At 51.7% G+C, this 24,273-nt stretch overlaps 1 protein-coding gene across 3 annotated transcripts in view; it reads right to left on the bottom strand.

Moving 5' to 3' along the window:
• Tecpr2 (tectonin beta-propeller repeat containing 2) overlaps positions 1 to 24,273 on the bottom strand; it is a 69,609-nt gene that overhangs the window by 11,690 nt on the left and 33,646 nt on the right. For all 3 annotated transcript variants that reach the window (XM_010607253.3, XM_010607252.1, XM_033766818.1), the window contains 8 exons: positions 22,867 to 23,050; positions 20,781 to 20,954; positions 18,948 to 19,128; positions 17,330 to 17,471; positions 15,833 to 16,073; positions 15,041 to 15,130; positions 13,351 to 13,584; positions 6,926 to 7,074 (listed from right to left, as the gene is read on the bottom strand). In XM_010607253.3, coding sequence (XP_010605555.1) covers positions 6,926 to 7,074; positions 13,351 to 13,584; positions 15,041 to 15,130; positions 15,833 to 16,073; positions 17,330 to 17,471; positions 18,948 to 19,128; positions 20,781 to 20,954; positions 22,867 to 23,050 — 1,395 coding nt within the window. The remainder of the gene's footprint in view (positions 1 to 6,925; positions 7,075 to 13,350; positions 13,585 to 15,040; positions 15,131 to 15,832; positions 16,074 to 17,329; positions 17,472 to 18,947; positions 19,129 to 20,780; positions 20,955 to 22,866; positions 23,051 to 24,273) is intronic.

The raw sequence follows: 24,273 nt of genomic DNA, 5'->3' as shown, positions 1-24,273 counted from the left end.
GTTTTTTTTTTTTTTTTTTTGAGACAAGGACTTGCTATATAGTTCAGGCTGGCCTTGAACCAACCCATGTGTCCCAGGCTGGCCTCGAACTCTCAGTGATCCTTCTGCTTCAGCCTCCCAAATGCTGGGATTACAGGCCCAGGTGGGCAAGCTCTTGTGTCACCATCTCCTGAACTGTGAGCACTGAGGATGAGGTCTGAGGAGTTCTGGCCAAATCCTGGACCCCCAAGACCACAGCATTTGCCTTTTCACCCTAGAAGAGGCACTTCTGATTTTCTCACCAGTTGCTAAATTCCTGTGTGGGATGGCAGTGGCCAGGAAGATGAGCAGGGATTCAGATTCTATAGCTATAGCTGGGCCCTCGAGAGGGGCCCTAGGGCACAAAGGCTCCACAATGAGCCACAAAAGATGAGTCCTTTGCTTGGCGTGGTGGTACCTGTAGTCCCAGCTACTGGAGAGGCTGAGGGAGGAGGATTGCTTGAGCCCAGGAATTTGAGGCCAGCCTGCGCAACATGATGAGGTTCTGTCTCAAACACAGCTAAACAAGGGTGGGCGGTGTAGCAAAGTGGCCCTTTCAGCCATCCACAGGTCCTAGGAGCCATGGAGGCCCAGTCTGTGCAGAGCCCACTGTCCCCAGCACACCGCAGGGCTCCATGCAGTCACCTCCTATGGCACCACAGCCCAGGGCTAATTCTCACTGGCTCATCGGATCCGGTTCTGAATCATCACCCATCTTGCTCACATCACTAACAAAAACTCCATGGCAGCCGTGTTCCAAACGCTGAGATGCCATCGTGGCTCCCTGCCACAGCCTCCACGCCATGTTCCTCCTCCAGGCAATGCCATCATTAGGCAGAGCATGTGATGCTGTGGAGCTGGCAGTGCCAGTCCCATGGGAAATGGAGGAAGCAGGTGCCACGGCCACACGACGATACGCATTGGTGACAGGAAGAAGCAGGGCCTGTACAGAGTGGCACTGGAGTTGGCAAAGGAGGTACCCGAGAAAGACAGGGTTCCTAAAGGTCACTCAGTTGCCCAGAATAGCCTTGAACCCGCAGTCCTCCCTCCTGTCTCGCCCCGCACAGTGTGGATTTCCAGTGTGCTCTGCTGCCCAGCACGTCCTCCAGGAGCCAGGCCCGTGTGCTGTGACTGGTCACACCACAGCTGTGGGGCTCCAAGGCTCACATGCTGCTTAACAGTTATAGACATCCCCAAATCCATCCACATTAGTGACTCTGAACAATGAGCCATTTGTTTTCAGTACTTTGTTGAAGCTTCACCCCAAAGCCACTACAAAAGGAAGGTTTTACCCGAGAATAGGAAACAAAAATAAGCAGAAGCTGCTGCTAATCAGCTGCAGGGCAGCCACTGTAGAGGCTCACTCCTTCGCCAGCACGGGCACTCGGGTGCCATGGCCATCACCCCCTGACATTTGGACTCAGCCACATCACTCTGCTTTCAAATCTTTTTCTGCTGTGGGAGCCAGGGCCGCTCATGTGCCAAGCCCACGCTCTTCCAGGGCTCTGGCCTCAGCCCCAAATCCCCTTCCTGCACTGGGCCTTGTTTCCCAGGACCCTCCACAGAAGTCCTGCACCCCGTGGGGCTGAGGCCCGCCACCCCCACATCCAGGACCACAGCGCTGAGGGCTCGGCAACTTTCTGAACCTCTCCAAGCTGTCGGATGGGAAGGACCAGCCATATGCTGCACCACCACGAGAATGGCGGGGAAAGCTGTGCTTAGAGCACCTAACTGGCACAGGGTGAGCATCCATTACAGCTTGTTGTCACCTCGGACCTCAGCAACGGCCTGGGGGAGGCTCAGCACTCAGGGGTACCTGGAAGTGGCCAGAGTGGGTGGAGGTCTGGGCATGGCTTCACACCAGGGCTGCGACGCTGGATGCTGACCTGCCGTGAGTGACAAGTGTCCTTGTCAAGCCAGGAGAAGCAGTCCTGGCTTTCCCACTTCCAAGGTGAAAATGGCGTCTAAGACAGCAGCATGGTGACGGCACAGGTGGCAGCTCACTCTCCCCACAGCACTGACACCACATGCATTTCGGGCAGAGGGAGATTCTTCTATAGCCTGCGAGAAGCTACCCGAGGGGCAGCAGAGCTACCTCAGAAAGGCGTGTAAATAGCAGTCACTGCTTCATCCAGGCTCCACTTCCAGGTCCTTTTGTGTGAATTTGTCCTGCTTTGGCTACTTTCCTGGGCAGAGCTGTTAGCGACTACAGTGAAGGGGACTCCAGTCAGAGCTCTCCCCTTCGGCTGTGCTCCCTGGAGCTCACACGAGGCTCTCACTGGGGACAAAGACTTTGCAGAGCTCTCAGAATAACATCATCCTCAAAGTACCATGAGCCAGAATGTATGTGGGGAATATTAAGACTGGGTGCCAGGCACAGCGACACAGCTACTCAAGAGGGAGAGGCAAGAGGATCACAAGTTTAAGTCCTGCCTGGGAAACTTAGTGATACCGTCTCAAAAAATCAAAACTAAAAAATGGGTAGGAATGTAGCTTAGTGATAAGAGCACCTCCAAATCTGATTCATGATGTCACTAAAAAAGAAAACTGGAAATAGACAAAATATAGGAGAACCACAGAGATAATCAACAAAACTAAAAGATGGCTTTGGAAAGATCAACAAAATTGATAAATCTTTGGCTGTACGTAGAAAAAGAGAGAAGACAATGATTAAAGTCAGAAATAAGAATGGACTTTACTACCATCCTTACAGAAATAAAAAAGCTTATGAGAATATTATAAACTGAATGCCAATAAATTAGGTAACATGGGGGAAATGAATCATTGCTGAAAAGACAGAAGCTGCTCCAACTGAATCAGGAAGAAACCAGAAATCCTGACTAGACCTAGAACAATGACAGAGACTGAATCAATAAAACATAAGAAAGAAAAAGCTCCCTAAAAACCCCAGGCCCACAGGCCTACATAGAAAATTTTAACAAACTCTTCACAAACTCTCCCCGAAAGCAGGAGAGGAAAAAACACTTGGAAAAGCATTTTAAGTGCCCAGCATTACCTTGATACCAAGCCTGGCAAATTCTCAACAAGAAAAGGAAACCAAAGATCAAGATTCCTCATGAATATAGTTACAAAAACTCTCAACAAACACGAGCAAGCACAACCTGACACCCAAAGACGTGGTTCAACATTAAAAACAAATACAGTACAGACTGACGAAGGAAGACCACCGGTCATCTCCAAAGACCCAGAAAAAGCACTGGATAAAACTCAGTATCTTAGCCGGGTGTGGTGGCACACACCCGCGACCTAGGCTGAGGTGAGAACACTGCCTCATGTTCGAGGCCAGCGTGGGTTACGCAGTGAGTCCACGGCAGCCTGAAATGCAGAGCAAGACCTTGTCTCAAAAAAGCAAAAATGAAGTAAAGTGATGTCTGTGTGCAGATGTAATCTCGTACATGAGAAATCCTGAAGAATGTACAGTGGACCCCTGACTTACAAACTCAATTCATTCTCGAGGCTGGTTGTAACTCTAGTTGGTCAGGTGAGGCTCAGGCTCCTCTCCACAGCCTTCACTGTCCCTCTCCTGCACAGGCGGATCTCAAGAGAGATGCTGGGCCAGAATTTCTCAGTTAGCCCCACACAGGAAAGGATGCATAATGTTCCTTCCAGAGCTCTCTAAGGGTTAAATCTGTATCTGAGACCATCTGGAAGCATGAGCAGATGACATCTGGGTCATAACTCAAGACTTGGTTGTAAGTGAAAACTAAAACTCCAGTCAGAAGTTGTTTGGATGTCAGGCTGTTCGTAACTCGAGGATCTACATAAAAGAGCAGCCAGATCCAAAAAAAGAGTAAGGGGCCTCCAGAGGCATCCTGGGGTGCTGTGTCCGGGACCTTGGCTGCCTAAGGCAACTGGGATGGGAAAGGAGAGGTGGACTTCTGAAGAGGGCGAGTCCTTCACTTGCTACAGGACATCTTGGCCAACTCCAAGATCAGGCGAGAAAGGGCAAGAAAGTCTCAGCCCCGTCCACAGGCAGGCATCTGCCCAGGACAGGGCCGCTTGGCAGACCTAAGCGCAGCTGACCACTGTCAGCCCACCGCAGCAGGGCACAAGAAAACTCGACCACTGGGAGCTGCCTGTGGTCACCAGTGGTCCAAGGCCTTCATGAGAAGAAATAGCTTGGAAACCTGGCTCTGGCTAATGGGAACTACTGAACTTTCACCCGCTTCAGCACATGAATAAAATCGTGCTGCTCTTCGTTCTACAAGCAGCAGCTTGGTCCAAAATAAGTAAGTAAATAAATAAATAAGTTTTGTAAAGTTGCCAGACACAAGATCAACATACAAAAATCAGGCAGATTTGTGGTGGTACACGCCCATAATCCCAGCACTTGGGAAGCTGAGGCAGGAGGATTACAAATTCAAATCCAGCCTGCCTGGACTATGTAGTCTCAAAAACCAAACAACAGCTTCAAAGCAAAACAAAACAAAACCTAGAAAAATAAAAACTCAAATCTATACTATCTGAAGGTAACAATTCTACATTATTCCATGTTAGCATCAAACAAAAGAACTCAGGAGTTGCTTTAACTACAAAGTATAAAATATATATTCTGAAAACTGAAACTTTACCGAGTGTAATTAAAGATGTAAATAAATGGAAAGGTAGCTCATGGACTGCCAGGACCCATCCAGGGAGATGGCAACACCCCCTGTCAGTGGTCAGGGCAATTCCTGATGAAATTCCAGTTGGCTTTTTTTGGGGGCAGAAATTAACAAATAGTTGAAAATTCACATGGTTATAGGAGGGACTCTGAGTAGTCAAAACAATCTTGAAAAAGCTGCACTCTTGATCCCCGGATTTCAAAATTATAACAAGGCTGTGCACACAGGACAGTGCGTATAGGTTCGGGTCAGAGCTGAGGGTATGGTGATAAAGCTCTGTGCCTATGATCTGCGGACTCTGACAAAAGCGTCAGGGTAATTTAATGGGGAAGGAACAATCTTCTCAATAAACGATGTCAGTACCTGGCTATCCACACGTGAAAAAATGAATCTGGGCACCTACTCATAGCATAAACATTAATGCAAAGTGCATGAAACACCTCAACAGAAGAACTAAAACTATAAAACTCCTAAAAAACATTTGTGTACATCGTTATGACACTGGATTAGGCAACAGCACCCAGGCATAAGCTTACCAGGATAGAAAACACATCCTCCCAGCACTTGATCACACAGTGTCCTGAGAACAGAAATAAGCCATGTGGCAGCCATCAGCTGCTGAAAGTAAACAAAAGAAGGCCTCTGCTCAGGGCAGCGTCATTAGGCCCAAAGAGGAGGAAGGAATGGGCACATGGGGACACAGCATGGATGAGCTCTGAAAACACAGTACTCAGAAAGGTGCCACCCGAAGGCCACGTTATGGGGCTGCACTGACAGGAAGTCCATGGAACAGAAGCTAGATGCGGGCAGTGAGGGCTGTGATGCTCTTGAGGCTGGGTCTCTCCATTGCGTGAGGAAACCATTCCAACCCTGGACAGTACAAGTCTGTCGCACAACCTCACTACAGGGTTACTGGGCCATCAGGTGAACTTCACGGTGCATGACTCAACACTTTTCATCCCTGGGGACTGAACCCAGGGACTCATTACCAGGGCGATAGGGTGGGGCATGCACTTCTCCCCTCCTTCCTTCCTCAGCAGGGCTGGAGGGCCGGCAAAGGGTCCCCCGTGTGTCAGTCTGCTGTCACTGTCACTGCACAGCTGCTGCTGACAAGGCAGGAGATGCTCTCTGTGGAGGCAGCCTGGCGTGCCTTATGATACACCACCGTGTGTGAGGGTCACAGTGCCTGACACATGACGGGGGGGACGACACACAGCAATTCATAATCCACGGTGCACCGCAGTCCCCACTGTGACACTTGCCCTCCTGCAACCCACAGAGAAGAGCCCAGCTGCAGCCACACCCACTGGTGAGTGGCCTACTTGGCAGTTAGGCCAGTTTTTGTTTTTTGAAATAGGGTCTGGCTATGTTGCCTAGGCTGATTTCCAACTCCAGGATTCAAAAGATCCTTCTGCCTCAGCCCCAGAGTAGCTGGGACTGCAGTATGTCACATACCTGATGATGTCACCACAGGTGCACCTTGTGTGCTTCTACCTCAGTGGCCTCATCCACATCCCCAAAATGTACAGCCAGGAGCCTAGGCAATTAGCCCACTCTAGATCTTGCTATCTCCACTGCAGGGGCCTCATCCTGCCACTGCTACCTCCACACGTGGCAGCTTCCAGTCTTCTCCAGCAAAGTCACAGAATGGGGACCAGAAGGCTCTCACGAAGCCATGGCCCAAGTCACAGACTCCAGGAGAACACACATGGAGGAACCACACCCACAGGTCTGAGGCATCAGAACCAGGAGAAACCAGACCTCCACTTGGGCTCTGCAAGTGGAAATCAGCAGGAGCCGGGCAGAGGCATTCAGACCAGCAGCAGACAATCTTATACTGGGGAGGTGCTCACAAGACACTAACTGGACACAACTCCATCACATTTTCCATCACTTTTGCCTTCTTTACACCTTGAATATTTGGTTTTTCTTTTTCAAATATTTTTTGAGTTCCTACAGAACCTAGGCTGACTTCAAACTCTCAAGCCTCCTGCCTCAGCTCCCCAGAGTTCTGGATTGAGGGTAAGTGCCATCACACCCACCTGGTATTGTTTGATTTGGAAAAAATAAGGTTCATTTTGCAAAAACTCAGATATAAATATTTTTACTTTTACATGGAAAAACTCAAGCATTTACTCAGATAACCCTTAACAATCAGTTCCGATTCTGAGCCTGTGAGCAGCCCTGTGTAGCGGCCTGTGGGGCCATGGGCCTCTGCCCAGCACCCACCCCTTGCAGCTCCTGCTTTTCTTGGGAGCAAGAGCTTGGGGGACACCACCTACCTGGGTAGGCGGCTCAATGGAAATCCAGGCCGGGAGCATTAGGCTGGGATTCAGAGGCTGGGTGCCGACCCGGAAGTAAACTCCGCCCCTGGAATCACAGGCCCAGATGTGCTGGTTTCCACACGCCAAGCTGGTCAGCTTTATGGCTCCTACAGGACAATACAGGAAAGGCACCTATGCTGTAATGATGTCTTAAGAGTTTCTCCTGTGAACAGTGACTTTCTACTTCAGAAGAGGCGGCGGCTGCGCTGGCGCTGAGCCCTCCAATACTATTGACACATGGCAGTTGGTCTGCAGCAGGTGTGCACCTGGACAGGTGGAGGACAGAGCAGCTCTGCCACCTGCCCGGCGCTTCATGGTGCCTCCCACACTGTGGGCAAAATAGTGGCGAATGCCCAGAGCCCTTCGGAGATCTGCGCCTCAGCCTGGGCCCCATGATGGCCCTCCCAGACAGGCACTGATGCTGGTGAGGCGTGGACCTGGGAAGGACCTGTACCGATGATCCTGAGCCCGATGACGATTAAGATTAGTTAAGAATCACTTTGTTACAGTTTCCTTTAATTATCAGAAGATGAAAAGTTACGGGAGGAGACTTCAAAGAAGGGAAATTACAGGCTGGCGAGTGGATCAGTGCTAGGTGTTTGGGAGCATGCACAGGGACGAGGTCCCATCCCCAGCAAGCCCTGCCTCATAACAGAAGAGAAAGAGATAGATAACATGTGATAATAGTCTCCCTGGAGGATGGCAGCCTTGGCAGGACAAGCTTTCAGCACCCTCCACACCCCTAAACCACAGCAGTGGCGCCAGGGCAAATATAGCAGCAGGCCCAGCCCGGGAGCGGGCTCGGCCTGGAGATACAGGCAGGACATCAGGTTTGAGCCGGGTCAGCCTGGCTCTTCTGATGAGTGAGGCTGACGGACAGCAACTCGCACGGTCAGGGATCCGGTCCAACTGCCTTTGGTAAGCACAGCTCCTGGGCAACTCACTTTGCTGAGATACAGCAGAAAGCTCCCTCCAGTCCCCTCCTGTCAATGCCTCTGCCCTGAAGGTTCGCCCACACAAAACAGAGCGCCGTGTTCCCCTAGTGGCTGAGGGTCACTCAGCGCCTCCACCACCTGCCAAAGGACACAGGACTCCTCCCACCTTCTGCTCTCAGGGGTGAAGCTCTTGTAGGTACTCTTGTCAGAGGCTTCTTGGTGATGATGTACCATGTGGATGTGCAGGGTGCTGGCCTATGTGTAAAGCAGCTGCCTGTCCCCAGTGGCAGGGCCCGCAGTGGTGCCTTTCCAGTAGTGTGAAGTCACATCTCATTGTGGCTTTAGCCTATTTCTCCACTAGCAAATGGTGCTTTGACTGCTTTCCTCTGCCAACAAGGGATCCTCATGCCTCCTTCTGTGTGGCATCTGCTCACGTCTTCTGCCCACTTTGAAGACTGGATTGTCCTCCACCTAGACAGGAGCTGGAGGGATTCCTTCTGTATCCTGGATGCAAAGTTTCTGTCAGCTATAGGTACTGTGACTCTAAGCCCAGGCTTGCACTTTAATTTTCTTAACTGCTTTTTGATGAAAAATTGTTTTGATGGGTCGTTTTAACTTTAGGGCATAGCCAAAAGGTGGTGTGAGCAAGCAGGTGCAGTGGTGCACACCTGCACTTCCAGCTCTCTGGGGGCTAAGGCAGGAAAACTGCAAGTTCAGGCCCAGCTGGCAAGCTTAAGCACACTGAGCAAGACCCTGTTTAAAAATAAAAATACAAAGGGCTGGGGGTGCAGCTCAGTGAAAAGACCCTGGCTTCAGTCCCCAGTACTGGAGGGAAAAGAGAAGCAGCAGCTGGTGCAGCCAGCCAAGCCTCAGATCCTGCAGGAGGGAGGAAAGCGTGTGTGGTCTGTGCACAGGGTGGGAGGGAGCTGCCTGCACAGGTGAGAGCCCCAGACACGTGGGCACAGGTTTAGCTACGCAAAGCTCATCTCCTGCCTTCCTGATGCCAGTGCAAACTTACTTCAACACTGCCCAAGAAGTATCCAGGGTGCCCTCGGTATCCACGGCTTTCCCACCTGGGGAGTTGTAGTGGACTGACTACTGGTTAACTTATAACACCCAGCTGAACTGAATCAGCGTGGTCTGGGCGTGGAAGATCCCCCTGAAGATTGCTATCAACAGCCATAAAAAGAGAGCTGGGGAGGAAGATCTGGGCCTGATTTTCTAGAAGCTTGCTGTGGATGGTTTTCCTGAGGTGAACTAGGCTGCTCTTGTCAGAGGAGCTCAGGACCTCGCTGTTGCTGGGAGTGGCTGCTGCTTTCAACAGGGGAGCTCTGTTCTTCACTGTGAGCATCACTTCCTGGCTCCAATGTGGATCCCTCAGCCTGGTGGCACAAATCCTTCATCTCATGAACATAGATTTTCTGGCTTCCACCACTGGCCTTGGGCCTTCCAGGAGCAGATCCTTGATACGGACAAGCATGAGACACTGCTGTGGGCTCTAGACCTCTGGTTAGACTTGAGGATGACATTGCCTTGGACTCTAAGCCTTCAGCTGGGCTTGTGTGGGAGACTGCTGGGATCTAGGCCCTCAGCTGAATGTTTAGGGCTTCTAATGTGTGGTTAATCTCTTGTACTCCTTACATTTGACTCTTGGGTAATTATCATAAAATAACCTTATAAGTTATGTGTCCTGTATTTAATGTATTCCTGCCCAATCCTACCTCTGGTTAGACTTGAGGATGACATTGCCTTGGACTCTAAGCCTTCAGCTGGGCTTGTGTGGGAGACTGCTGGGATCTAGGCCCTCAGCTGAATGTTTAGGGCTTCTAATGTGTGGTTAATCTCTTGTACTCCTTACATTTGACTCTTGGGTAATTATCATAAAATAACCTTATAAGTTATGTGTCCTGTATTTAATGTATTCCCTTGCCCAATCCTGCTGACTACAAGAGGAGTCAACCAACTGCAGCCCAAAAATACTGATGAGAAACATTCTGTTTCTACTAAAATACATGTGCAGACTTTTTTCTTGTCATTATTCCCTAAACAGCACAGCCGTTTATGCAGCAATCCTATTGTATCGAGCCTTACACTGAATAATCTAGCAGAAGGCCAGACGTGGTGGTGCACAGTAACTGGGGAGGCGCCCAGTCATCCTAGCAAAACCTTGTCTCCAATTTAAAAACTAAAAATAAAAAGGGCTGGGTGAAGCTCAGAGGTAGCCTCTCATTCAGTCTCCAGTACCAGAAGAAAAAAAAAACACACAAGAGGAAGTGTGTAGGTAAAGGCCCTCCCTCCCTCCTTCCTCCCTCTCCCCTTCTTCAGCCCTTACACTAGGGTACACCTCCAACACTTTTTATTTTGAGGCAGGATCTCACTAAGTCACTAAGTTGCCTAGACTTTGGTCAAATTTACAATCTTCCTGCCTCAGCCTCCTAGTGCTGGGATTACAGGTGTGCATCACCATGCCCTACTGTGCACAAATGTGCTGAAGAACATACACAATTTCTGTAAAGGCGTATACCTAAAGAGTGGGGTTCCGGGGTTACAGGTGTGAGTCACCCACCCTAGCCAGGATGGCAGTACTGTATTCTTCTGTCCAGTCCCTAAAGATGGTGACTCCCCTCTGCTGAGATTCTCAGCGCCTCTTCCTGCCTCGACAGGACGTCCGACTGGGGGCTGACATGTCCTCCGAAGTTTGTACTGCAGAAGCAAAGACTGGTACCAGGGGAGACAAAGTGCCTTTGGCACGAGACTTAGCAGAAGCTGAGACACAAGCTGACTAACACACATCCTTACACAGTCTTCATCCTGCCTGCAGGGAAGTCGGGACCATTGGCAAGCATGCTAGGAGTCACTCAGTGACAGGGACCCACTGGGCCACCCCCCAGCAGGACCTGTGGTTCAAGGGACCAGCTGGGGCTTAGATATACACTCCAGTATGACCGTGCTGGTTCTGAACTGAAGAGCCAGGCCAAGGCCAGGAAGTTTCACCAGGGGCTTCTGTGGAGTTCTTCCCAAGCATCACCACACTGCTCACAGGGATTCTCATAGGAGAAAAGGTTATCTTGGTTTTGGCACCATGGCTGCCAGGCCCAAGGCAAGGCAGAAGCATCCCAACAGAGGCTGGAGGGTGTAGTAGAGGACAACTGCTCACCTCATGGTGGCCAGGAAGCACAGAGGGCACAAGAGTGAGGAGGGGTCCAGAGACAACAGTCTCCAAAGACTTGCCCCATCCAGCAATGCCCCACTGCCTAGGTTTCCACCTCCTTCCAATAATGCCATCAAATGATGAATCTCCCAATGGACCCACCTTCCAGTGGCATCAGAGCCCCAGTGGCCCATCGGGAGCCCACCTCTGAACACCACTGCACTGGGGAGTGAGCCTACAACCCCAGGAGCCTTTTAGTACCAGGGATCAAACTTGGGACCTTGCACTTGCAAAGCAGGCAGTGGAACCACTGAGATAAATCCCTGGTCCCCAGGAGCCTTTTAGAGGCCTCAAATCCAACCATAAAACCTGGAAAATGACGTGACTGTGGGAGGCCACCAATATGCTGGGGTTGTCACTAAGGCATAACCTCACAGAACAACAGGCACGCTGACATTTCCCTGCCTTTGCTTTTGTTTTTACTATTAAAAATAAATTTTTACAATTAGTTTATTCAACAAAGCAGACACTTCCACGCTATTACTTTTTTTTTCTATGATTACTTTTTAAATATCTGTTTTAGAACAAAAAGTGGCATTAGCTTGGTGCTTTATTTATAAAACACCATTCTACATAAATTACCATACAAGCCTATTTGCTACCTAAAGGCATAAACTAACGCTGAATATTTCTTTGTTACATGCTGTGATCAGATGAATTAAATTACAAATGACATCAGTTTGTTAAACAGTCCAATGCCCAACATAATGCATATTTATGCACACTGGAAATGAAATGTAAGTATCTTAAATATCTGCTAAATATGGCATATTTTCTTCCCCAAAACCAAGATTATAATAAATCACTGCTAAATTTTCCATATTTAATCTTTACAACCGAGATCAATAGCCAGCTATTTAATCATTCCTTTAATTTTTCTTTTCTTTTTTTTTTTGGTACCAGGGATCAAACTCAGGTCCTTGTGCTTGCAAGGCAGGTGGCGGCACCAATGAGCTAAATCCTCCCCCGCTTTATAGAGTTTTAAAGCAGCATTTTTATTTGTGTAAAACTCTGTCCTGGCCCCCACCGGCCGCAGGGTCCTTTGGTTAGCCACATCAGGGATGGGGCTGGATGGGAAATGCTCTTGGAAAGTGAGGAAGGCACTGGCCAGAAGGACTGAAAGGTGGTGTGGGGCCTGACACAGAACCCCAGTTTGGCACAGGGTTCAAGTCTACAGTAGAGGGCACAGTGGGTGCTGTCCAGGCCCTCTCTCCCTAGCAGCCAGTAGAAGAGCTGCTTGGCAGGAAGCAGCTCAGCACTGCCAGCCTGACCTGGGCTGCCCTGAGCAGTGCCCGAGTCATAGGTGGTGGGACCCCAAGACACAGGAGGGAGAGGGGAGAGACAGCCAGCCCTCCGTCTCACTCTCGTTTCACCATGAATACATCTGGTTGAGTTCTCACACGTTAAATGCTTGTCTGAGTCCAGCCTATGAAATACTGGTTGTCAGTGGATTGTTTGGTTTGGCTGGGGTTTTCTTTGGGGGGCGGGGTTGAGACAGGTTCTATGTAGTTGAGACTCACCTGGAACTCACTATGTAGCCCAGACTGGTCTTAAATTCACAGCAATCCTCCTGCCTCAGCCTTCCGAGTGCTGGGATTACAGGCATGCATCACTATGCCCGGCTTGGGTTTGGTTTTTTGAGACAGGGTCTCGCTATACAGTCTAGACTAGCCTTGAATTCACTATGTAGCCCAGGCTATCCTCAAATTTGCAGTGATCCCCCTGCCTAAGCCTCCTAAGTGCTAGGGTTACAGGAGTGCACCCAGCTTGGTTGTCAGTGTATCACGGGAAACCTCCAGGGAACTACACAAGTCCAAGGTTCACACAGTCCAAGGAGCTGCCAGCTGTGGCCTGTGGCTTCCAAAAAACTGTACCCCTGTCCACCGAGGGTTTACCCAATATTGTGGGGTGAAGGTCGTTTCCTAGACTATGAATGAATTACTCACAGAATGAATTACTCTGGGGAGGTGAGCAGCCATTGGCAGGCAGCACACAGCCTGGCTGAGCAGGCACCCACAGCACAGCCCCAGCCCGTTCCGAGAGGCTCCTGCAACTGGTGAGGGGACTTGTGGTGCCAAGCTGGTCCTGAGGCCACCCACTCTCCAGACTGAAAGGTCACAGGGCTCTGTTCCACTCAGGAAGACAGACAGGGGCCCACATGTGACTCCAGAACAAGCCACAGACACCTGGGTCGTGGAGCCCTGCAGACCCTAAGGCATGGGACAGGAAAGCCCTACCTAGCTGTGAGAGGTCCAGCTTTGTCCAGTGCAGGCCAGTGGGGCAGCTCTTGGATAGCGTGCGGATGAACACCTGCCCAAGACCGTCCAGGGCCCACAGTGCATCCAGGCAGGCAGCGTAAGCACATATCTCGGAGTCAGGTGGCAGCTGCACCGTGGACGGCCGGCACTGCACACTCTGGGTGCTGATGCTGCACAGGTCCTTGCTGCTCTGGCACAGCCACAGGGAGCTCCCTGTGGAAGAGCACGTGTTAGTAAAGGCACACTGCCACAGGCAGACACTGACACCCACCAAGACGCCAGCTGCTCCTCGCTGTGCCCACGTGGTACGCCATGACCAAGCCGAGGCAGGCAAAGAAATGGCAAGAGGGCTTGGGAGATGAGATGAAGGCCACAGGTTGGCTCAGTGGCTCGACCTCCCACTTACGTCAGGCTGGGAGTCTTAAACAAAGGCCCCAAGGAAGTATGTGCAGGACACAAACCTCACCAAGAGCAAAGGACTGCTAATCTGTCCCTGAGAAAGTTGGGTTGGCCCCTCCTTGGAAGGTGGCAACACAGTGCCGTGCTGGCTGAGGACCTGGGCTGATGGGCAGGCTGTTGGAGAAAGCCTGCTCTTCCTGTTCTCACCTCAGAGTACCCTCTCCCACCCTTCCACCTCTAGTAGAATCCTTAGGAGAAGCTATTTTATTTAATTTTTATTTTATTTTTTTGGTACCAGGGATTGAACTCGGGCCCTTGTGCTTGCAAGGCAGGTGGTGGAACCACTGAGCTAAATCCCCAGCGGGAGAAGCTATTTAAAATGTGAACAACCCTTGGGAACTTAAAACCCTGGTTATAGTACATGATCCAAGATATTAACTAAAAATTGTGGCCAGATACATTTTGGAATTTAAACTTCTGCAGGTTGAAACCCTATGGGGAAGCTCTGCCAGGAGGAGGCAGCGAGGCATCAGCACCACAGAGTGGGTCACACACAGAACATGGCCTCCTCCAATCACTGCAGGGCAGATACCACTTCCATGTGGACTCGGGTGAATCTCAGGAAACAACTGAGTACAAGGTTCCAGGCAGAAATGTGGTCGGGCCAGCTGAGTGTGCACCATATGACCACATCCCGAACACTGGGGATTGGCTGCTGAACTAAGCAGGCTGCTTCCTCTCCGTCACGGACTTCCTGGCATCACCTTGATTAACCAGCAGTGTGGTTCTGGGTGGAGGCTCTGGCCTCTTCCCAACCAGGTCACCTAACGTTCCACATCCCAGCTACATCCCAGGGTGGCAGTGTTGCCTCTCCTGACTGCAAAGCCATGTCCAGAGGGTTGTGGGCTTTGCACAGGGGACAGCAGGGACTCTGCTGAGGCTGTAAATAGGAGGGAAAGAAAGAGGCTGCCAGGAGCTGATATAAGAATTCTCTAGGGCAAGTGGGAGAACACCCAAGAAGGTGTAGCCTCTGCAATTGCCATTGGAGGTTGTGGTGGCTGCCATGGTCCTTTCTGCCAGGGCACCCTGCCTCAGGGCAGCTCCACCACCCCAGTCCTGCCTACCCACTGCAGAGGTGCAGCCTGCAGGGCACCTGGCCAGGACACCACCATGTCCCCCAGGTGGGGGCTACACTGCTGCACCGAGACCCCCACAGGCCACAGGCAGATCAATCTGAATGTTCAACTCTACCCAGAGAGCATGGACCAACCTTCCTTGGTAGGAGCTGCAGAAGCCAGCACGAAGGCCCATTTTGTTGCGGATGCTGTCCCGCGGGGAACAACATTATTCCAGTAAGTGCCTGGAGAGAATGAAGAGGAAGGGTGGGTGAAGGGAAGAACATAACAGAAGTGCTTCAGAGTCTCACTCCAAACTACAGCTGGCCTGTGGGGCCTGGCACAACAGAGCTGACGTCCCTCACTTGGGCACTTCGAGCCAGCACTGCCTACCACCACAGCTGTGGCCACTGGAGGCCGGGCGAGCAGGAGGCGGCTGTGGGGAGCTCAGAAACTGGGGTTCCCTCACAAAAACAACCCCAGCTCATTCCTAGACCTGGCTGGGCCTTGCTTGTTCTACAGTGGCCGTAATTTTCCCTCCAGGAAATGGACTCTTCTTTGTCACTGGGCTCTGTGGGCTTGGTGGATTTTTTTTTTTCAGTTAAATGTAAAATTATTACAAATGAGCTCCATTTGCTTTTCTTCTACCATAATCGGTTCCCACAAGAAGCTGAATATACACTATCCAGACACCAGGCCCCAAGCCTCGGGAATGTCAGGCTGAAAAGGAAAAGGGAGCAAGAATGATCATAGAGCACAGAATGTCCCCATCACAGGCACTTCCGCCCACCAGCACCACATGATCTTTTCCAGCTGAGATCTTGAAAGCACTCCTTTAAATGCTGCATGAGGCCCTAGGTGTGATCCTGAGCACTGCAAAAACTAAAACAAAATAATAAACTGAAGCTGTGCATGAAGCCACGGTGAAGACAAAAACCTTCACTCACCTATGAGACTTCCCTTGGCGACATGAAACTCGTTCTTGCCCGAGGAGATCCAGACACCGCTGCTGTTGACCCCCAGCAGGCTGGGCTGGCACTGAAGCTGCTGGGACCAGAACGCCATGCGCAGTTTGTCCGCCACCTTCTCCACGGGTGCTTGGGCCACTGTGGCCACCGAGTGTGTGGCATGGATGATGGTCTGGAATAAGCTGCACTGGTCAAACACCACGTAATCTGTGATGCTCACCTGCAGGGAAATGAGTGGAGGCCCAGCCAGTGCAGCAATGGAGGCGCTGCCATGCCCACAGCTCTGGGTCTCCAGCAACAGAGCAACCAAGCAAAGAAAAAGTCAGTACCTTCTGGCATAGACCCCACCCGCCTGGCCTGAGGAAGGAGTCAACAGGTGAAGCACAGCCCTCAGTGAAGGGGCACGGCGGCTCCTGACCATGGCAGCCCCCCTTGGTCTCTGTGGCCTGGGAACGAGCAGTAGGGACTCCATACCACAGCAGTGTGACAGGCAGCCCAGGCAGCCGTGTCTTCCCCAGGACTGTGCCACATCTGTGACAGACTCGGTCCCCACCCAGACGCACAGGGCTGGCAGAGAGGAGGGCTAAGCAGCCAACCTAATGCTGGCTCCAGCACTCAGGGAAACACTCTCAGAGGACTGAAGTAACTGCTCCACACTCCTCAGATGGCTGCCAACTTAAAGCTCCCTGAAGTATTGTAAGAAAATGGTACCTAGCTTCAATCTGCTGCTTAGAAACAACTTAGGGTACACAGGCTCCTAAGTACATAGACAAGATTTTAAAATCTCTTGCGTAATTTCACCAGATACTACCTGAGTGTCAAACCAGAGATTTATGTTTGATACATGTGTTATTTCTCAGATGCAGTGCAACCAATGGAAAACAAACCTCAATAATGTAGGGCTGAGGAGACAAAACACCTGGACCATGAAGACAGAATACAAGATGTCGAGTACCTCACAGTGGAGACAGCAACGTCAAGCCAGTGTGGAGGTAAGGCACTGAGGTGACGCTGGTCCCGGAGGGGCTGCACACACTCCTGGGAAACCCATGCAGGCCACTCGGGCCAGGACTAGGCCGCCCTGTCACACAGGGAAATTCTCCTTCGGGGAAAGACCACTCATGGAGGTCTTTCCAGCACAGGGGTATGGGGAAGTTTTGATTGTGGGTCAGGTTTGCAAACCTAGACTCTGCCTAGTCTCTTCTGAGTGCACTGTTCAGAATGAAACATCACTATCGCCAGAGGGCTCTGGGTTTACCAGCCTTTGTGATAAATGTCTAAACACCACCAAAGGACATACAGTCTGTGTAATTTAAGCAAAGAAATCTTTGCAAGTTCTTTTCTATGAAAGGTCCTTAATGTTTCTAGTGGGCCAAAACTCTGGAAGTCTAACCCATCGCACAGTGAACATGAGCACTGCTGTTTGGACTGGGTCGTTCGACAGGCAGAAGGGCAAAAAGGGGGCCTGGCACCTACCTGCCACCAGTGATCATCATCTCCTTGAGGCTTCTTGGGCACCACGCCAGTCCTGAACCACAGCTTCCCACAGATGTCCAGCGCCCAGAGGGTGTGCTGGTCACCGAGAGTGATGCAGATGGGCTCCAGTGCTTGCTTTTCACTGGAGAAAGCAGAAGAGCATAGAGTCAGCTCCGCCAGTGTGCCTGAGGACTTGGCCAGAGAGGAAGAGTGCCCAGCACTTAGGACAGGGCCAGCAAAGGCCAAGCAGAAGATGTCACACAGCAGTGTAGATGACCCAGGTGTGGCAGCTTATGAAAGACACGTTTGTGGGCTGGAGATTTAGCTCATTGGTTCTGCTGCCTGCCTTGCAAGCACAAGGACCTGAGTTTGATCCCCAGTATCAAAAAAAAAAAAAAAAAAGACAGTTAAGCCAGGAAGGTGGGGACCACTTCTGAGACAAAGGGAGATGGTGGAAGTATCCTAGCCCAATGTGTACCCATCTCTCAACTGCCTCCTTCCCCATGGAAGTGACTGCAAACCCCCAGCTGGCTGTTCCAGGCCGCTGTCCCCAGGCAGACACTGCCTCTACTTGTCCATCCCGCTCCTGCCCTGTCCAGATGTCTTCAGCTTTGAGGCTCCGTGTGGCTCCTTGGGCAGCTTTCTCCCCACACACCACACCTTGCCCAGAATCCTCTGCACTCCAGGCTGCCCACGAGGAGGCACCCCACTCAGCCCGTGGCCTGCAAAGGAGTCGAGTTTCAGCCATCCTGACACAGTCCAGCCAGTCCTGGCTCACAGCAGGTCTCACTGGCTGCTATGTTCAAACCAAGGTCAAGCTCATCCAGATCTGATTTCACTAAGGCTTTTTTTGTTTGGTACTAGGGCTTGAACCCAGGGCCTTCACACTGAGCTACATTCCCAGCCCTTTTTATTTATTTATTTTTTTGGCTTTTTGAGACAGGGTCTCACTACGTAGTTGAGACTGGCCTGGAACTATGTAGGCTAGGCTGGTCTTGAACTCACAGCAATCCTCCTGCTTCAGCCTCCCGAGTGCTGGGAGTACAGGCATGTGCTACCACGCCCAGCCAGCCCTTTTTATTTGATACAGGGTCTCACTAAGTTGCCAAAGCTGGCTCAAATTCATGATCTTCCTTCCTTCACCTCCCATAGTGCTGGACTATTGACAGGTGCCTTTACATCTGGTCAAAGACTAAATCTTAAAACACCAGAAAGTAAGCTAATAAATTCCAGTTCAGAGCCAGGAATTAGCTCAGTGGTTCTGGTGCCTGCCTCACAAGTGCAGGTCCCGAGTTCAATCCCCGGTACCAAAAAGAAAAAAAAAAATTATAGTTCAGACACCAATTTCAACTGAGTAGGATGAATATAAAACAGTACTTGTACCCAACCCATCACAGACCCTGGATGGAACCCAGTGTCTTCAGCATGACAGCTCTGAATGGAGATCACTACGAGGTGCGTGACTGCAGTGCTGGAGTCACTGAGGGCCCTGTGCACAGGTTGCCGGCTGCAGAAGTCAGCTGGGTCAGCTCAAGCGCTCTACTCCCTCGGAACCTGTGGGGCCTGGAAGAGCAAGGTGAGGCACACCAGGAGCAGCCAGCCAGACAGAGCGGCCTACCTGATGATGTCACACTTCCACTGCTCCCCCTCGGGGCAGAAGCTGCTCACGCCCTCACGGTACAGCAAGGCCCTCTGCTCTGTCAGCGCCCATACCACGCAGTTCCGGGCGGCAATCTGGGATAGCGGGTAGGGACAGTCCACCTTCACGGCACGGGCACAGGGGCGGTCCACGCTGAGGCCTGCATGAGGGAGGAGCCTAACATCATCAGCTCTTCCTCCCATTCTGGTACCAGTGTTTGTGGCTGTGTGGTGTGCTGTGTGTATGTGTTATTGTCATGTTCTCAAGGAGCGCCTTTTCTTTGTATAGTTTAGTCAACACAAAAAGGTTAGATTGTGCTTCACTGCGAGATACTCTGGAAAACAAAAGAACACGGTGTCCTAGGAGTTTAGAGGCTTCAAGGGCGGACGGGGAAGCCCAGGGCAGGGGCACTGCTGGGCCTGGGGCAGAGGGACCCAGCAACTGTGGGGCCTCCCCGTCCTGCTCTTGCAGGGTTAGGTTCCACTGTGAATGCCAACTCCTGGCTTCCCGCTGGCACATTGCAAGGCAGTTGGTCTCAGGCCCCTGTCCAAGGCTCTTTCGCCTGCCACCTTTGGCCTGTCAGTAGTGTGTCCAAATGAAATCAAAAGCCACTCCTAAGGTAGAGGACTGGCACCTAAATCTATGTCCCACGCCGCCTCAACCTGCAGGTGGGCCTTGGTGCTGTAATCACAGACGCACCCAGGGTGTGCTCGGCTCATGTAAATCACCTACAGGACAACACCCCACACTGAGTGCTGGGGACTGAATCCGGCCTTTGCACTGAGCTACATCCTGGCCCCATTATTTTTTCTTTGTTTTGAAACAAGGTCATGCCGGTCGCTAAATCGCCCAGGCTGAACTCACACTTGCAATGCCCTGTCTCAGCCTCCTAAGCTGGGATTGCAGGCCTTCTCACTCCACATCCCCCAGAGGGCCCCAGAGACTCGGCAGCAGGCCTGAGAGGGAGGACCTGGCTCATAGGAAGCCATGCACCCCCGTGGGGAGGTGACAGACGGTTCCTCACTGGGGCCACAGCATGGCCTCGCTCACATGCACACATCCAGGTCCTAGGCCTGAGAGTTGTGCCTCAGGCACTCTCTTCATTTAAGGGAAGACCCAGGACGCAAGGAGAGCCCAGAGTCCAGACCAGCACCTGGCCCACCAGGCTGCCCGCTGCTATGTAGGTTGCAGGAAGACAGGGGAGCGGAGCAGGCATGCTCAGCGGCCACCACAGAGACCTCATCAGGCTCCCAGTCAGCAGTGCTGAACAACAGGAGGGAGAGCAGCAGGCCAGGCAGGACTCCTGCCCTGTCCTTCCCAGAGGATGGACATGCTGCCACTGGCAAGCCATGTCCCACTGTACCGCACACACAAACGTGGACCATCACTACAGCTTATTTTCTTAGTAAACCAGTCCCACTGTGCCACTTCCAGCAGCTAATGGTCTCCCTAAGGGTGGCTTCCCAGGACAAGTTAACTGCTATCTAGAACAAACAACTTCTCATTTTCCGAGGGAGCTGGGCCTTGACCTGGCTGAAGAAAACCCAGTCCCTCAGCTCCCGGGGAGGGGCTCTGAGGGCCCTCCTGTCATCCTCTCCTCCAGGCTGGACACTGCAAGGCTCATGACATCCAGCGCTCAGCCATGAGGACAGAACGTTCCTAGGAATTCTTGCCTTAAATTTGTTCTAGAACCAACCTGCATCGGTAGCAGACAGCTGCTAAATGCATTCCAGATACTCATTCTTGAAATGTTTTTGCTGAAATCGATCTTGAACCTGTAAATTGAGCGCCTGTGAGTGTACTGCTTCTTACCTGTCTGCAGGTATAGGTCACTGTTGGTCCTGATGATCCAGGCTGTGTCATCGCTCAGGGCCACAAACACAGCCTGGGGCAGTGCTTCATACCAGTGCCGCTTGCCCTTGATGGTCACCTTCCCACATGCGAAAGCACGGTTGGACTTCTGCTCAATCTTCCAGAGCAGGGCTCCTGGGGAAACAAACCTTCACTCACTGCAGGACAAACATTAGAGTTGCATCCTGGTATGTGAGAGATTTCCAAACACACCTGCTGCTTCCACACCACAGGGGCAGAGGTCTGACTCTCTGCCACCACCCACGATGTTTGGTGTCAGTGCCACGTGCCTCAGTGCCCTCCAGCCCCCACTGCCACCTCACAGGGCTGAGCTGAGGCCAGAGGTCCACAGAGGCACACATCGCCTGCTCTCATGCCAGGGGCATAAGAATAGCAGTGACATTAAAGGTCTGAAGAGTTGTTTTGTTATTTTGAGACAGGGTCTTGCTATTCAGGCTGGCCCGAACTCAGTGTACCGAAGCTGGCCTCAAACTCACAGCAATCCTCCTGCCTCAGCTTCAGAGTGCTGAGAATACAGGCGAGCACTGCCACGCCCAGCTATCAGTGAGGGTCTAAATGGACATGCTGCTGAACAGCCAATGCCCAGGACTGGCTGGAGTGATTCCTCCCAGGAACTAAAGGGAAGGACTCCATCTCCCAGCCAAAGGGAGAGCCACACAAAAGGGACACACGTATGTAGGGAGTGTTCTGACCAACCGATGAAAAAGGAAGACAGAGGACACAGCAGGTGGCAGGTACGGCCCAAGCTGAGCTGGGAAGGCAAAAACAGCACCAGGATGACCCAGAGCAAGCAGGGACAGCCTACAGTCTGTCAGGCTGCTGTGCCCACGGCATCCCCTGGATGCCACCGGGCTCTGGTGCCCCGGAAGCTGATCAGGATGCTGTCTCAGGCAGAGACCTCCACCCAGAGCAGCCAAGAGAGCACTAGCACTTCCAAATGGCTGGGAGATAAACCCACAGGAAAAGACAACAGGGAAAAGTAAGGCACTCAGTTACATGATGCCACCGGGCAGGTGGGCTGTTGCCTCAGCGAGTCTCCTGGGGAAAACAGCTTTGAAGCAAGCAGTGCAAGAAAGCAAGCAGAACAGTGCAGATGAGGGTGATCAGGGGCCAGTCATGGTGTCGTTGGAGAGGACAGATCCATGTGCATACTCAGCCTCCAACTTCTGTGTTCCTGTCCTCAGGTAGAACTGTGTTCTCAAGGCCCAACACACATGGACACACACACACACACACACACACACACACACACACACTTGTGGTCCACTTGCCCCACCACACAGGAAAAAAAGTGGCCACACTAAAAAAAAGCAAGTTGGGCGTGGTGGCACACACCTGTGATCCCAGAACTCTGCCAGGCTGAGGCAGGAGGGTTAGAAGTATGAGTCCCACCCAGGTAACTCAGTGAGACCTTGTCTCAAAATAAGAATGGCCTGGGGATGTAACTCACTGGTGGAGTGCCTGGATTTGATCCCCAGTACTACTAAAAATAAACTAAAAGAGAAAGGAAGACAGGCAGAAAGGGACAGAAAGATGGAGGGAAGGAGAGGAAAGAAAAGGAAAGACCGAAGGAGCAAACACTGACTTGGACAGAAAGGGAGGGTTTCGGGAACTGCTGCCATGACCCCTTGGACCGCTCAGGGACTGACGTGTGCTGGTAAAGGGTGTCTCCTCTGCATCTGGGCATGGAGCGTTCACCCAGAGCACAGCTCTCTGAAGGCTTTCCAGAAGGGAGGCTGAGACACTGGACTGTACCCTGCATATCCCCAGGCCCGGCCTCCTGAGTTCAGTGGCTTCAGAGATGACAAACAGAAGTACATTTTTAGAAAAGCACAGCATGTTAGTATCACTAAAACCCTCAAAATTCAAACTATTCATATGGTTTACAGAAATATCATCCGTTTGTCACAATTAGTAAAATCCCCAACTCCAACTGCACAGCCACAATGCGCCTGATGGAGGTGGAAGTAAGGGATTCTGGACATCCTTGGCTCCGTCCAGATCCCATCGCCCCTTGAAGGCCAACCTGAGGGCGACACCGCCACCTGCTGGACAGCATCTTCGAACTTCTGCCAGCGTAGCCCGGCTCCCGGCAATGCGCTGCAGAACAGACTACCCTTGTAGTCCAGGCACCAGACGTACTTCTCGGAGACTGCCAAGCTGAGGATGCCGTAGCCAGGGCCAGAATAGCCCATCCAGCTCTCTGCAAACTGACAAGGACAAGGATGCAGCCGTGAGGCCAATGCAGGCAATACTGCTGCCACCCAGAAAGCCAGAAGGGCTGAAAGTGCTAGGACTGGCTGTAAGGCTGAGGAACTGCGTAGGCTCGCACTGCACTTTGCCCTGCTCAGAGACCTGCTGGATGGCACTGCTGGCTCGCAGGAAGACTGCAACCTGTCATGCTCTGTTATCCTCCCTGAGTAACGCTCAGCATCACAGGACGAGGACCTGGCTCCTGAGCCCCACACAGGCCTACTCGGCCACCTTCAGTGCTGCACTCCCAGTGGCTGGGAACCATGGGAAAGAGCAGTGTGGGCTGGAAGCCCATCTGCCCCTGAGTGAGTGGCAACACGGTGAACTCTGAGGCCCCAGGGTGGCACAGGCTCCGGAGCATGCTCTCGCCTTACCACCACAGGGCTTCGGACTCACAGACCTGCTAGCCTGTACCCCCTCTCAGGAAGTGGTCAAGAGCCCCTGGTTTTGCTCTCATGACAAGCACAGCACATTCCAGCATGTGAGTGTGGGTGGGCCATGCTGTGAGCACTGGGAACTCCATGGCCACGTGGGAAAGTGAACAACCACAGCCCACACCATCAGGAAATGTTGAAAGGCACAGTTTTGAAACCAAGAGCATCTCACTGTAACGATGTACTACAGACAGTAAGTGCCTTTAGAACATTATTTTCTAACATAAAATGTCCCCAGTCAATAAAGCCTCCTCATTCCCCAGGCTGGGCAGACACACGGAGGACTGGCCACGCACAGGGTCGTGGGGGCAGCAGCTCTGTCACAGCCGCAGGTCATGGGTATTCCCATCTCCATCCACTACACCGGGGACCCTGCCCAGGGCTCTATAGCGGCCTGGACTGATGCTGTACTGAGCCAGAGCAAACAGCAAGGTGCTGCGCTGCACCACAGTGGGTCACTGAGTGGGGTAAAAAGTAGCTCAGGAGCCTGCAATGGAAATTCCCCCAAACCTGGGCTTCAAAATATATTTGGCCTGTAGGTTTTGTAGCAGGATTATAAGTATTTTCTATAAGAAGAAAATAATCAGTCTTGTTAAGAATTCTTTAAGGAAAAAAGAAGTTTTCCAGGTGCAACAGGGCAAGCCTATAAACCCAGAAACTCAGGAGACTGAGGCAGCAGGACCACAACTTTGAGTCTTGTCTGCACAATTTAGCAAGACCCTGTCTCAAAAAAAAAAAAAAAAAAA

The sequence above is a fragment of the Fukomys damarensis genome, unplaced genomic scaffold, assembly GCF_012274545.1.
Source record: "Fukomys damarensis isolate Sample0158 unplaced genomic scaffold, DMR_v1.0_HiC HiC_scaffold_21, whole genome shotgun sequence".
Classification (NCBI taxonomy): Eukaryota; Metazoa; Chordata; class Mammalia; order Rodentia; family Bathyergidae; genus Fukomys; species Fukomys damarensis.
Note: the sequence above shows the minus strand (reverse complement) of the source record. Positions and strands in the feature narration are given on the sequence as shown.